Source organism: Channa argus, chromosome 7 (assembly GCF_033026475.1).
Source record: "Channa argus isolate prfri chromosome 7, Channa argus male v1.0, whole genome shotgun sequence".
NCBI classification, from domain to species: domain Eukaryota; kingdom Metazoa; phylum Chordata; class Actinopteri; order Anabantiformes; family Channidae; genus Channa; species Channa argus.
The window spans coordinates 9,272,864-9,286,591 of record NC_090203.1 but is presented as its reverse complement, the minus strand read 5'-3'; the positions used below and the strand labels follow the sequence as shown (position 1 = coordinate 9,286,591).

The window sequence follows — 13,728 nt, the reverse complement described above, 5'->3', positions numbered from 1 at the left end:
TGTTAAAAAACATTTGAGTGTTTTTAAAAGGTAGAATGTCTGCACAGAAATAGTCTGTATATGAAAAACATAATTACAAAACATTGATGCATAGGTATAGACAATATATCAACAAGTCTTCTTAGTGTTGTTCACATGGGAGAACTGGGACCAAGGAAGGACTTGCCCTTGTTCTTTTTCTTCTGGCACACTTCCATAATTCCAGACAGATAAAGCAAAGGTGTAAAAAAAAAAAATATACAAAAACACATTACTGTAAGGTTACTGTGAAATAGTGAAAAATCTGCCACAAGCACTTCTGAAAGAAGTTCTTACCCCATATCAGTTTAAACCAGAAGAAAATAAGACTATTGTATCATTCATCTAACTCATTACATTATTACTGTAAACAGTAGATCTCCAATCTAGAACTAACTCACATTTTCCATTCTTGCCGTTACGTCTGTACTGCTGACAAGGGCAAGGTGATTTCGGCCACTTGCCTCCTTTTCCTGGTTAATACACAAGAGAAAATGAGCACAGTGGGTTAGGATAGTGCACTGCATTAATACTGAGGCTCTGCCTGTATAAAAACTGATATAATACTAATGTGGATACAGAGATAATAGATCTGTATGTTTTCATGGTTTCCCTTCATATTGCTCATTTTACCTTTACAGCAACACAGTATGTTGTACTGTGCCAGGTTGGTGTTTGGTTTTGGAGTTGCTGGTTGTCCCATAACAGCAGAACCTTAAACAAAAAAACAATGATTGCAAAAATTTAATAAATTAAACATAAATTAAAATCTTCAATAACATTTGTGAGGCTTAGGAAAAATGTGTTTTAATCTCACACACCATTACTGAACGTGCTGACAGTCAAGGATTTTTCATGCGTCTGGGGGACACCTTTAAAAGGTAAATGTACAATACGTAAAGAGATTCGCATCACTCAGTATAATAATTCATTCTGAAAAAGTACATTACCTTGGCTGTGATCAGGGAGCATTAGCACCACAAGAACCAAAAGCAAATACATCCTTGAGTCCATGCTGTAGCTGTGCCAGTACAATCCGATATGCCCAGGGGAGGAAATCTTGCATGTGTGCTTACTTCAGTCCTGGTGAAAGTATGAAGTGCTTTTGCTGTTGGTCTTTATAAAGGTTGGCACAGATGACTGAAATTACAGCTGTGACACATTCATCAACCGCCAGTTTCATGGAGCATGACTTGCCCGACAAGCACCTTCACAGTGGTTGGACATGAATTTCAGAATATATCTACAGGTGCCAAAAAATTTCAATGGTTATTTGAGTAATCCCTCTTTGCTGTGAGAAATGTAGAGTCTTACCATCACACTTTTTTTAAAAGGTCAAATTTAAGATATTTTTTTTAGGGACTTTCATTGAATGGCTTTGAGTTTTAGGCTTTTTCTAACCAATACAGGTTGAGACCGGATCCTCTGTTACACTCTTTAAACATGCGAGAAAACTGAGAAGTCAGACAGAGGGCAGCTGTGCCATAATAGGTAAAGAGCATCTTCAACTAAGTGCACCGTCCTTGGACAAGACACAGAACCCCAAATTGCTTGTGGTGTGTGTTCCAGATCTTTAAATTGTAAATTGATAAAAACCTGAACAAAAACGTAAACAACAAAATTTAAATTTAATACTGTTCATATGCTTGTGTTTGGTGTATAACACATGTTCTTCATTGCGAAAACGTATTGATAGGTTCCTTTCAGACCTGTCAACACCATTGTAACTGAGACATCACTATCAAATCTGAGATCACGCTTGCTTTATTATTTAATGGCATACATTTTAAGTAGGACATTTAGTATTATATGTCATGACCGTTGGAAGACGTGTCTGATGGTAGTGAGGCTGGTTGCAAGCAAAAGCAAAATCAGACTTGTTCATCCTTCTCAAATTTCAGAAAAGCAGGTCTCTGCTATGTGTAAGTCAGGAACAAAATCCATCAAGCCAAAGCAGCAAATCCTTTTTGGAAAAAACAGTGTACGTGTATGCTTCATGAACCCAGTGAACAGTGATGTGTCTTTGACATATCTCTTACTATCAGTGTCAGTGTACAGATATAATTAATCAATCCAGGAATTTTTTGTTTGTTTGTTTACTGAATTCTTTCACTTACACAATCACACATGCTGAAGCACATTTCAGGTTCTGTAGCACAATTCTTTTCCAAGAGGCTCAGAAGAGTTTTAATCAAGCCTATTAGCTGATATAATTGACATTTATGTTGCAAACTAGATAGAACTTGGAGACAAGCAACTGCAGATGTATCTATACAGATTCACAAACTACTCCCATCTATGTATGCAACAAAACAAAGCCTCTCAAATCAAAATATGTTGCAATTACAATGGAGGAAGCAATAAAGATATTACTGAGATTACATGTGATATAAAAAAAAAAAAAACAGGTAGACAATAATAGTCAATCAAAATGTTTGGTAATCCAAATGAACATGTACAAAAGACAGACATCACAACAGAGTAATTCAAGCTAATGTCAAACAGACTGAACACATGGAACTCAGCAAAAATGAAAAAAAAAAATAAAAAATAAAAACATAACAACAACAACAAAATGACAAATTACAGGGATTTCCTAGGTAGGGCAGTTAATGTTTATTGTACTTTTAACCACATATCCTGGCATTGCAAGAGCAGTCTCACACCAACTAGTTCCTGCTCCAGTAGCCTCAGTGACACAGTGTATTTATCACAGTGGCTTTCTTCTAAGAAGCAGGTATAACCAAATTCTAAGGTAAATCTTTAATGGCTTTGTTTTTAATGGACTTTTGAAACAGAGTTAAGATGACAAGATCTGGAGCACATGGTTATAAAAAAAACGCTTTAAATAATTGCCCAACTAATCACTGAAAACTAATGTTTTACATACAGTCTATCTATGTTTAGAGTAAAAAGTTGCTGCATCTTTTTAAACCTTGTAATTATAACCACTTGACATTTGTTTTTTTACATACAACTATGTGCTGTGGATATCATTCCTATATCATATTCAAACCATGGTTCATGTGACAGAGAAATGAAATAATGCTGCTACAGAAAAACATTCAAAAAAGAGTTAACCACTGAACTGAGGCAGTCACTTGTCGCTCTATAATACAGCACATTAAATTTCCAAGTGTGTCATAAACACAAAAACCTCATCTCGTCCAATTAACACTTGGCCCCATTATTTGTAACAGTGGTCACCAACCCTGGTCATGGAGAGGACTTACAGAGATTAGTTTATGCAGCCGTTAGCCCTTAACGTTTGACTCTATTCCTCATTCAAGATCTTAATAAACTGAGTGTGATCCCCTTTGGAAACAGAGTCGAGGACCACTGCTGTAGTGTAAATTTGTGCCTTGGTTGTTCAGTTCTCAGCGGGTTTCTCTAGCATAGATATGAGATGAGCATGCAGGGGTTCACAAACAGCTTGGTAGCCTTGAGGGGTCAGGTGAAGGTAGTCATACATATCTTGGTGAGAGATGGTGCCATTGGAGTGGACAAAGCCTGGGTCCACATTGAGAAAAGAGGCATGGGGGAGAGATGATACAGCCTCTTGGACCAGTTTGTTCACTTTGGCATTTCGCTCTCGCAGAGGGTTTGGTGATTTTCCTCTTGGCAGGAGACCCTAGAAAGCATAAATGGATGCTGTTGTTAAAAAGACAAAATATTCCCTGTTCTTTCGGTAATATTTTTACAGTAAAAAAATACCAATATAAAAATCAAAGAACATTCCACAAAACAAACCAAAAATGATGCTCAATCAATCGACACAGAGGTAACATCAAGGCCAAAATATGCAGCCCTTGTTTGAGCAAAATTACATGCCAAAGTTTAAGTGAACATAATATAAGACTTCAACAATCAAATCAAAACAAGTGAGGACCTTCCGAACCTACTGTCTTTAATACAAGCTCTTTTTCTACTGCCCTTCATTTACTTTTGTAACCAAATGACTGTTAATTTGGAAAATATTAATTTAATTACCATAAACAGTTAAAGGGATATGGAGTTAATTTCAGTATTGACTTTTAATATAATTAATTATTTATCTACGATACATAGTAGGAAAGCAACAGATAACCATCGTTATTTCTTTCAATTTGTTACGCACATTGATTTGGCATGAGTTTTTACGACGCACGCCATTCCTGCTGCCACCCCCCTATTTTATCGGAGTGTGAAATATGCAAATATGCTATTTTGACTTACTAATCATCGCTGCAATTAAGTTATTCCACTAAAAAAAAAAAACTAAAAAAAAAACACAAGGCATTTTAGAAAGCATGTTTCTATAGTATCAACATGCATTTAAGCAATGTGGGTACTGGTTTGAGATGGGCTTGGAAAATGAATCTATCATTTCACTAAATTACTGTAATGCAATTGGTCAACTGTCTTCAGAAAGCTGATATGTTACTGAAAAGAGGTTTATCATTTTGGCATTTGATGGTTGGATTAACTTAATTTGTCTTTTTCAACAGGCATGCAAAAGATTAGATCAAAATTTCCTTTAAATATCAGCAAACACTTACAAGTATGACAGTGTGGGCATGGGGAAGCTTGTTCTTGATGACCTGGACAATAGCCATGATGCCTGTACAGATCTGTTCAGGAGTGTGGCCGTGATTGTTGGTGCCAACCCACAGCACTACGACCTGCAATAACAAAAGAAAAGCTTTACATAGTAGATGTCATTGATAGTTTGAAGTAAATGTGGCATGAATTAGGATCTTAGGAACAATTAGTCTACTGTGTGAATACACAAGCACAACCATGTTCTCTATTACTGGGAAATATTTTGGACCTTTGGGCTGATGTTATCCAGCTCGCCGTTAGTCAGTCTCCAAAGCACATGTTGAGTTGCATCACCACCCACCCCAAAATTGAGGGCATGAAGAGGAGAGAACAGCTGTCTCCAAATCTGCAAACAAAAAAGTTCAAGTTTATAATAATAATAACACGAGATATCGTCAAAGATTTGGACAAGGGATGGACAAGTATTGGAATGTTTGCAATGTTTTACTCCAAACTGGTGCATGAGCTGAACAAGAGAATCTCCAACAAACAGGACATCGGGTTCTTTGTCTTTGCTGTCTGACACAAAACGGTTGTGCTGCAAAGAAAAAGAACACAGAAACACGAATCCTATTTTACTTTTAACATCAAGGTCACCAATAGATGCGGCATTAAAGGCTACTCATAAAGTTGAAGCATGTCAGCTAAATACTGCCAGAAATAATGCATCTTCAGTCATCACGTAATACATTCAAATACAGACAATATAGACTAGGGAAACGTGTAACATCACGATTGTTGTCAGACTATGGCTATGTACAATCCAGGAAACAAAGAATAAAAAATCATAATAATTTAATTTCACACACCAGAGACATCCATCGTCCATCTCCCTGTATATCTTTGCAGGGAGTGGGTGTGGCGGCTGGATTTGGGTCTTCTGCACTCATGACTTGGCTCTGTGTATTGAAAAACAGTTACGCAGGCTTTTTGGTTACTTTCTGCACCCGAAATAAACCGATAAACCAGCAGCCTGTATAGATGTAAGTGTGAACTCAAGCTAAGAAGGGTGGTAGAATTAGCCACGGCAGCTAAGTTAGCATATCACTGAACCGCAGGAAAGATGTACTTTAACTGTAATATAACGGTCGCACTGATAGCTTGTTATTCGCTTTAAATCATGCAAGCCAGTACTTCTACAAAAGGGACAAGGCAGAGCTTTATATAATGTCTACGTCTATAGATATTAATGAACATAGGATACCATAAAATTAAAATATCGTCATCTCCAAATTCACTTTCAGGAAGTAACATTTCTCCACAGTCGAACGTACCATTATTCTACATTTGCAACAACATAAATGTTTAAATGTATTTTAGTATTGTCCACTATTTTTTGTTATTATGTGTCTTAAGATAAAATTGGGATATACTAAAATTATATGGGAAACACTGTTCAAGTGAAAAATAATATCACACATGAGACGTTTTTACCTCCTCGTCTGTGGAAATGGACTCGCTCAGCGCTTTAGTGTTCGTGGGAGTTGGTGCTGCGCAAAGAAACACTGTGTTGCCAGATCGGGCTGTTTTCCCGCCTTGTTTTTACTTTATTTGGGCGGGTTGTTAACGTTTAATTTGACTTAGTATTTTATATTCCTAGGGTGGGCTAAACCTACAAGGTCCGACTATTTTCCAGAGAGTTTGGCGATGTAAAGGTGGTGCAGAGGAAATAAAATCTGTGTTGTCTGGAAAGGGGCAGATGCATGTAACAACACCCACGAAGTGTTACTTTGACATCCTTAATTTCCCAGCTGTGTCAATAATCAGAATCATAAATTAGTCAAAATTGACGTTGTAGCACAACGGTTCTTTGTTGTGAAAGTTACCTTTAATTGGGCTGATTAAGTTCAAATTGATTAGATAGATAGATAGATAGATAGATAGATGGGTAGATAGACGGAACAAAAGAACATTTATATAAAAATTAAACTGGGCTAATTTTCCGTTGTTTACCAACGGTTCGGCTAAATCAGAACTGGCAACACTGCAGCTTGTTGTCGAGTAATGACAGATTTTTAAGCTGAACAGCGGATAATTTTGGTAAGCATCGTTGTAAATTTATGATTTAGAGTTTTTGTAAAATGTGTCTTGTAGGTATACAACGTGCATGTTTAAATGACTAAATGAAGTTTTTTTTTTTTTTTTTTTTTTTTAGGGGGGGTAAATCTTAAAATTGTAACTTTATACACGTATTTCTAAAGTAATTGCATGTGTTGGCTGTTATCACCTGTTGCTTTTTAGCTAGCGTTAACACTTAGCTTGGCTACATTAACAATGGTAGCCTTAGCAGTGCATTTCAGCATCCTTCCCCGCGTTTTCTCACGCGATTAGTTTGCTGAGGGAAGACTATTTATTATGGAAACTAGACCATCAGAAGATCTGTAACAACTCTTATTTGATTGGAGCGTGTATTTATTCATTAGGGCGCAGTACCACTGTCTGTACATGAGTGGTTTTATTGATACAATATACAGTTTGCAATTATTTATTGATGTGTTAGCAAAGTCAGTTTTCAGTCATTCAGATTTGGATTAGAATGCCAGCCCATATTGTAAATGATGTTAAGATATATATCTATATCTATATTCAAGAATCAAACAACTTTATCGATCACAGAGGGAAATTGTGTTTCCTTGTTACAGCTGCTCTCCACGTGAAAAATTGAAAAGAATAGGGGGAAAAAAACTTGCAAGACAATAAACAAGTACAAACTACTGATCAATGAGTAAACATAAATTAAATAAAAATAATACTATTTATCCATTTTGATCATTTAGTCCCCCTCCTTTTTACAGAAGGGGGATGAGTTGAACAGTTTATTTGCCACTGGGTGAAGGGCTCTCCTGTGGCGTTCTGTGGAGCGCTTGCCTGTTATCCGTGTCTGGCTGAAAGTGCTCCTCTGTACAGCCAGCACGCAGTGGAGTGGGTGGGAGGGATTGTCCAGGATTCAGAGGAGTTTGGAGACCTTCTCCTCTCAGCCACAACACGCCTGTGTCATTAAACTTTTAACAATTTAGTTGATTGTTTAATTGTGAATGGAGAGAAAAAGCAAAAGCATCCTGTTGGAGTAACTAGCTTTGTTATGTTGTGTAATTCCTTTGTTATATTTCCTACCTGCATCCTATTTCCATAGAAATAACTAACTGTTTATCTTCCTACAGAATCTGTGCAACATTAGCCATATGAGTGGCAGGGTGTTATCAGACAACAAAATGCTAAATGTTTACAGCCAGCATTCAAAAACAACAGAGAAAAAATGTTGTTTAGTGAACCGATCCACTGGAGACTGCCAATGTTTTAACCATTATAATAAAACAGATGAACTGCACAAAATTAAACGATGGAAGACCCGCAAAGAGAGAAGTCAGATTAGTGGTGGCTGGAGAGAAGCCTTAAGGACTGAATCACATCAATATAGTGGCTGGCACCAAAGCAGTAAAGATGAGCGACATTTCCATAACTGTTGTCACAGTAGCTGTTATTGTCCTTCAAGGAGAGATCCACAATTTCCCAATTTCATTCCTGTTGCGCAGGAGCCCAGCATCATCACAGACAGTCGCCTCATAGGACACCATGGCCTGTTTAACCATGAGGTTAAGTCTATTGACATTGAACGCTTGTTAAGCAAGCAGCGGAAACAGGAGAAAAGTGGAAAACAAGTACAAGATAAGAGCCATGCTCTTTCACAAAGATTTTCAACATCTGACAGTCCTCCATTTTCCAGGAAAGATTTGATGGGTGCTAAAACGGAGGTTGTGCCATTTGGAAAGAATGCAGATGATGCTACAAATGCCCATGATGATTACTTGAAAAGGGAGAAGAAAATGAGTGTGGGGTCAGATATTACACCAGGCCAGAGACCACAGCAAGAACTTGATCTTTCTTCTGGAAGCAATAAGAGCATATTTTTGTCTAAACACAGCTCCCTTGATGTAGTAATATACAAGAGCAAGAAGACAAACTCTATCAGGTCAGAAAGTGGCAGAGAGTCACAGCTTTCTCAAACCAGTGGGAGAGACAATGTAAAGACATTGAACAAGAAGCTAAACACACTCGTTGCATCTAATTCTAGTCTTGAGCACACTTTAAAGAACCAGAAGCCTCCCATCCAACAGACACAGGGTCGTGAACTCAGCTCGAGCCCACCTCAGCTCTCCAGCACACCCATAACCGAAAGCTTTGACATGCAGCAAAAAAGACAGAATCCCAGCTGTGTGTCTAAGTCTGTCAGCACAGTGGCAGCACGTTTGTGTGACTGTCTTCACTTCCCATTCTTAAAAAGGCGAAATCTGGTGACAGAAAGTAGGGAGGTGCTGTTGAGAGCCCTATGGGAGCGGCATGGACCACAACTTCAGGAGAACCTCAAAAAGGTGCAACAAAGCCACAATTTTGGTAATGATCTCTCAAAGGAAGTCCAGAATGAGAAGCCACCTATGATAGACAAAGATGTGCTCTTCCCTACAGGTAGGCACTTAAATGCAAGACTTATTTTATTTCATAAGAATTATAGTTTTTGCAGTTTTGTAGCTTTGCTTCCTTTTTAGATACAACAGCATTTCTGGATGACACTGCCATTCAGCCATGTTTTGACAGCCAGAGCGCCAAATCTTTAAAAATAACAGGAAGTAGGTATTTTAACTGTTCCAGCCTACAGCCACACAGAAGCCTGGAAAGGGTAAGACAGTGAATTTTCTCATTTCCCTTTGAGCGGATAACGTAACGTTGTTCTACTCTGGAGTAACGTGTGTGTGTGTTTGTTTGTTTGTTTGTTTTGTTTTGTTTTTTCATTTAAAGACTGCTGAATGGTTCACAAGCCCTGTAACTACATCTGCCAGCCTTTTGGAGGATATCCTCAGACCCAGTTGTTCTCCTCAGTTCTTTATGGACTCATGGCCTTATGGAGCGTCATCAAGTGATCATTTGTTCTTTCCCTCTGCCACACCATGTTGGGGAAACACCTCAACGTCTCAGAAGAGGAAGGACGGTTTCAACAGACTAAAGACCAATGAGTCATTTATGTCTGATTCATTTAAAAACATTCTTAAGAACAACAGTGAAGTTGAAGAGAGCTGTGGGCCACACTACACTGGCATCAACATCCAGGCCTTGTTTCCTTACCCAGCACAGTTGCCTTATGAACATTCAGAGCCAACACACTTTCCTCATAAGCCAGAGCAATTTGTAACTGACAGACATTCTTATGCCCCCTCCCTTTCTGCCCAAATTCACACTCCTATCCTGAGCAACCAATTTATTGACCTTTCAACTTACCACCCTCTCAGGTCCCACCACACTGACATGATGCATTATCCGCCATCTCACATGCTTGAAAGGGATCCAGCACCACCCTTTTCTTCTTTTCTGAGTCCTGAGCACTGGTGCTTCCCTCCTATGAGGCTGTACTAATGTATGTTTGAAGCGCTGCATAAACCCATGTCTGTGAACATTTCTCTGGCTAACTAAAACACATTGCTCTTATAATTCATAGTAGCATTTGCACAAAGCAAAAATTGTAGCCAAGGATTCCTTTTTTTTATCAGTATATGTAGTCTGCATTTAAATGGAAAACAGAAAATACATTTATGCAATTGAAAACTGGCAGATCAACGTATACATAATAAACTGAGTAAAAATGTTAAATGCCATTGCTGACTTATGCATAAATAATATTAATGCTAGTCTTATAAATCATATCCATTTCTCATGATGTCCTCCCCACAGCAGGGAATCAAATTTTTGCTTTTATGGTAACAGGTAATAATTCTCATCAGAAGTCTCAAAATGTTCAGTTTCTTCACTTTCAGTAGTAACACAACCTTCACTTTGTTGATTTTCTTCTGTTTTGAGTTTGCTCCCTGTTCTCATTGCCCTGCGTAACTGATTCCAAAACAGGTCTTGGGCCAGTGCAGGGTCAGTGCAGTCCAAACCAGGCCACTGCAGATAAGTCTTTTTTAACATGACCTTCCTCATGCGGTGATAGGATGACAGCTGCCTCTCAGAAATTGGCTCCAGAAACACGAGCACGAGAACATCTCTGTGCTCATCAAAGAGTCTATAGCTGGCAAGTTGGATTTCCAGAGAACACCACTCACTTTGTAGGAAGTTCCTGCTCACCACACAAATAGTTTTACGGCTGCTATACACAGCAGAGACAATGTTGTCCACGATGTAACGGCCCAGTTCAAAGTCCCTGTGATGTAGACAAAGTTTAAAAGATGATCCATTTCCCTCCAGGTTTGGAACCAACTGGTCCATGATCCATTGTTCATCAGAGGAATTATAGGATATAAATGCATCATATTTGCAATTTTCTTCCTCCTCTCTGAGTTTGCGCCACTGTTCCCTAAACCATGCACAGAACACATAATAGCTGTACTTCATTTTCCAATAGAGTTTGACATAAAGTAAAGGAGTGACTGTAAACAAGAATACCACAGCTGCTGTGCAAAAGAACAGATACTCTCCTAGATCTATGTAACAGACTTTGGTGTCAAAGTTGTAGAATTTTATTTTTTTGTCATGCTCACATGACAGAGTGTAGAGAAAGACTACCTGGACATTTGTGTTATTTAGTGTCCAGTTTTGCAGTAAGTTGTTTTTGCATGTGCAGCTTAACGGAATACCACGTATGTCAAGGTAGTGAAGATTAGGTAAACTTTCCAGTGCATTTACTTGAATTTGCTGCATCACATTGCGGTTGAGCTGCAGTATGTGTAACTTTGTTAGATTACCAAAAACTTCTTTTGAGAAGTTCTGAATGCCCATGTTTTCTACAATTAATTTGGTTACATTTCTTAGATTTTTGAAGACTCCTGGTTGTAGATTTACTGCCCCCACACAGCAGTTATCCAGTGTGAGGAAATGTAAGCCTGTCAAATCATCAAAGGCATTAGGAGGGAGAAGAACGATGTTGTTATTTGTAAGATACAGAGATTTTAGTGAGTGGAGGCCTTTGAAGAAATTTGGGGGTATAACAGTGAGGCCATGGGGCCGCTGTCCATCCAGCTTCAAATCGCTGAGTTTTCTGAGGTTCACAAATGGTGAGCAAGTAGTTTTTTCATTGAAGAATGCAATCTGATTACTTTGTAAATCCAGCGCTGTGAGTGTTTGTTGAAATGCACGAAAGAGGGAAGGGTCAATTTGTTTAAGGTTGTTACCATCCAAATAGAATTTGGACAGACTTTTTAGTCCATCAAGACCTGAATGCTCAAAATGAGTGATCTTGTTACCTCCGAGGTCCAGTGTAGTCAGATTGCTAAGTTTGAGGAAGGTCCCGTTGAAAATGACAGAAATACGATTGTTGCGCAGGTTAAGGATATGCAAGTTGATATTATCTTCAAAGGTGTCATTGAACAAATCAGTTAAGAGGTTGTTGTCCAATCGAAGTGTCTCAAGCCTTTTTAGCCCTTTGAGAGCTTTACGGTGGAGAAAAGCAATTGTGTTTATATTAAGTTTTAGCTGCTTGATATTTGGTGTGTGATAGAAGGCATAAGAATTGACTGAGAGAATGCGGTTGTAACGATAGCTCAGCTCTTCAAGATTTTGGAAATAAACTACACTTCTTGTTTTACAGGTTGGAAGGTATGTGAGATGGTTATGCTCTGCATCAAAGCTTTTTATATCCCTATGGCTGTTGAGAAAATTAAGACAGCTTATCCGTTTCAGTTCATTGAGGGATAGATCCAGGGCCCCTTTGATTTTAGGACAGTTTTGGAGTGAGAGTTTTGTTAAATTCCTAATCCTGTTACTACCCAGATTAAAATTTTTAATCCATTTCACCCTTGTCTTTAACAATTTGCAGAGATCCACAAGCAGACTCTCATTGTTTAGACCTGTGCCAGAGAAATCAACGTGACTTGCACTGATGTTGCTGACTTTTAAAAACTCCACTACCTTGACACTTGTTGAACGCAAACGCAGATAGATTATTTGTCTCAAATCCACTCCTTGAAAAGCTGTTGCAAGGAGCTGAGAATTGTATGATAGGTCGAGAAATTTGATGAAACTAAGAAATGAAGGTTCACAGCCCAGTGTTGACAGATTATTTCTACATACATATAATTTAGTCAGGGATTTGGGTAGTGACACATTTGAGTGTCTAAGAGAGGTCAAATGGTTAAAGCAAAGGTTCAGTATCTTCAGATTTGTTAGATTTGACACAGATTTGGCAATCCCTGAGAAATTCGTCAGAAGGTTTTGTCTGATCAATAAAGTATTTAAATTAATAAGAGAAAAGAAGATTTTCTCAGGGAGCTGCTTTAATTTGTTGTTTGTCAGTGAGAGAAAGGTGAGGTTGTGTAGATCCTTAAATGCATCGGGGCTAAGTTCTGATATGTAGTTAAAGGACAAATTTAAAGACTTTAGTTGATGCAAGTATTGGAAAGCAGATTGACTGATGTTTCTTAAGTGGTTATGATCTATTCTGAGGTGCTGAATGTTTGGCAGATGAACAAAGCTGTAGCTGGGAATGTGCCGCAGAGGATTAATGGTGATGGTGAGGTTGACAACAGAAGGGGGCAGATCCTCTATAATAGCAGATATGTTTGTTTCCTTTCGACGGATACAGTTGAACAATGTTCCTCTTGAATATGGCTCTGCAATGCAGTTTTTAAAGCTATAGCCACTGATGAGTTGATGAGCACAAAGAACAAGTGTAACTAACAACAGCTGCTTTAGGCCTGCCATTTTGTCTTGCTGCAATCCAGAAGACCAGTTTTTTTTTTTTTTTTGGAAACCCTCCTTCAATCGACCTGTTTCAATGTCTTTGTTGGTATGGTTCCTTTGATTACTATGTTGAAAAGGCCTCTAGGTTGCTTGTTTGTTGAATATGATGCAGGAATCTGAGAACAGAGAACAGTATATGACACGTCATGTGTTATGTACAAACAAAATGAAAGTTGCATTTTCAAATTGTGGGGGTATCAGACAGATGCTATTATATAAAGCATTGCTACCAGTAAAATACAGTATGTACATATCATTTTAAAGCTTGCAAACAAACCTAGTAAACAACACATCATAATATTTTAATTGATATTCAACTCTTAAAAAAAATCTTTGATGTAAGACCAACTTTAAAAATTATTTTGATTTTTAGGTTCAAAATTTAAAAAAAAGCCTGTTTTACTG

The 13,728-nt window shown here is 38.1% G+C and overlaps 3 protein-coding genes across 5 annotated transcripts; 1 reads left to right on the top strand and 2 right to left on the bottom strand.

Annotated features, from left to right (window-relative positions):
* Nucleotides 1-419: 419 nt before the first annotated feature.
* pafah1b3 (platelet-activating factor acetylhydrolase, isoform Ib, gamma subunit) lies at nucleotides 420-6,052 on the bottom strand. 3 transcript variants are annotated; one of them, XM_067509550.1, is made up of 9 exons: nucleotides 6,034-6,052; nucleotides 5,409-5,498; nucleotides 5,048-5,137; nucleotides 4,829-4,945; nucleotides 4,557-4,679; nucleotides 969-3,649; nucleotides 840-890; nucleotides 652-732; nucleotides 420-491 (listed from the first exon to the last, which is right to left on the bottom strand). In XM_067509550.1, the coding sequence occupies exons 2-6, from the start codon at nucleotides 5,487-5,489 to the stop codon at nucleotides 3,389-3,391; spliced, it is 672 nt and encodes a 223-aa protein (XP_067365651.1). In that variant the 5' UTR covers nucleotides 5,490-5,498; nucleotides 6,034-6,052; the 3' UTR covers nucleotides 420-491; nucleotides 652-732; nucleotides 840-890; nucleotides 969-3,388. The 3 variants fall into 3 exon arrangements, with proteins under 3 accessions (XP_067365651.1, XP_067365648.1, XP_067365650.1); XM_067509547.1 differs by lacking the exon at nucleotides 6,034-6,052 and adding an exon at nucleotides 5,804-5,932; XM_067509549.1 differs by lacking the exons at nucleotides 840-890; nucleotides 6,034-6,052 and adding an exon at nucleotides 5,804-5,932.
* Nucleotides 6,053-6,771: 719 nt separating this feature from the next.
* si:dkey-250k15.4 (uncharacterized) lies at nucleotides 6,772-10,005 on the top strand. The gene is made up of 3 exons (XM_067509491.1): nucleotides 6,772-9,063; nucleotides 9,144-9,274; nucleotides 9,394-10,005. The coding sequence occupies exons 1-3, from the start codon at nucleotides 7,782-7,784 to the stop codon at nucleotides 10,003-10,005; spliced, it is 2,025 nt and encodes a 674-aa protein (XP_067365592.1). The 5' UTR covers nucleotides 6,772-7,781.
* Nucleotides 10,006-10,341: 336 nt separating this feature from the next.
* tlr21 (toll-like receptor 21) lies at nucleotides 10,342-13,284 on the bottom strand. Its single transcript, XM_067509467.1, has one exon. The coding sequence runs from the start codon at nucleotides 13,282-13,284 to the stop codon at nucleotides 10,342-10,344; it is 2,943 nt and encodes a 980-aa protein (XP_067365568.1).
* Nucleotides 13,285-13,728: the final 444 nt, after the last annotated feature.

Bases quoted from the DNA above. Each gene is read 5' to 3' on its own strand.
- tlr21 (XM_067509467.1), bottom strand. From the start codon at position 13,284: ATGGCAGGCCTAAAGCAGCTGTTGTTAGTTACACTTGTTCTTTGTGCT.
- pafah1b3 (XM_067509547.1), bottom strand. The intron at 5,138-5,408 runs GTGTGTGAAATT...TTTTCTTTGCAG, and splicing joins ATGGACGATGGATGTCTCTG to CACAACCGTTTTGTGTCAGA. The intron at 4,680-4,828 runs GTCCAAAATATT...TTGTTATTGCAG, and splicing joins TGGATAACATCAGCCCAAAG to GTCGTAGTGCTGTGGGTTGG.
- si:dkey-250k15.4 (XM_067509491.1), top strand. From the start codon at position 7,782: ATGAGTGGCAGGGTGTTATCAGACAACAAAATGCTAAATGTTTACAGC. The intron at 9,064-9,143 runs GTAGGCACTTAA...CTTCCTTTTTAG, and splicing joins AGATGTGCTCTTCCCTACAG to ATACAACAGCATTTCTGGAT. The intron at 9,275-9,393 runs GTAAGACAGTGA...TTTCATTTAAAG, and splicing joins CACACAGAAGCCTGGAAAGG to ACTGCTGAATGGTTCACAAG.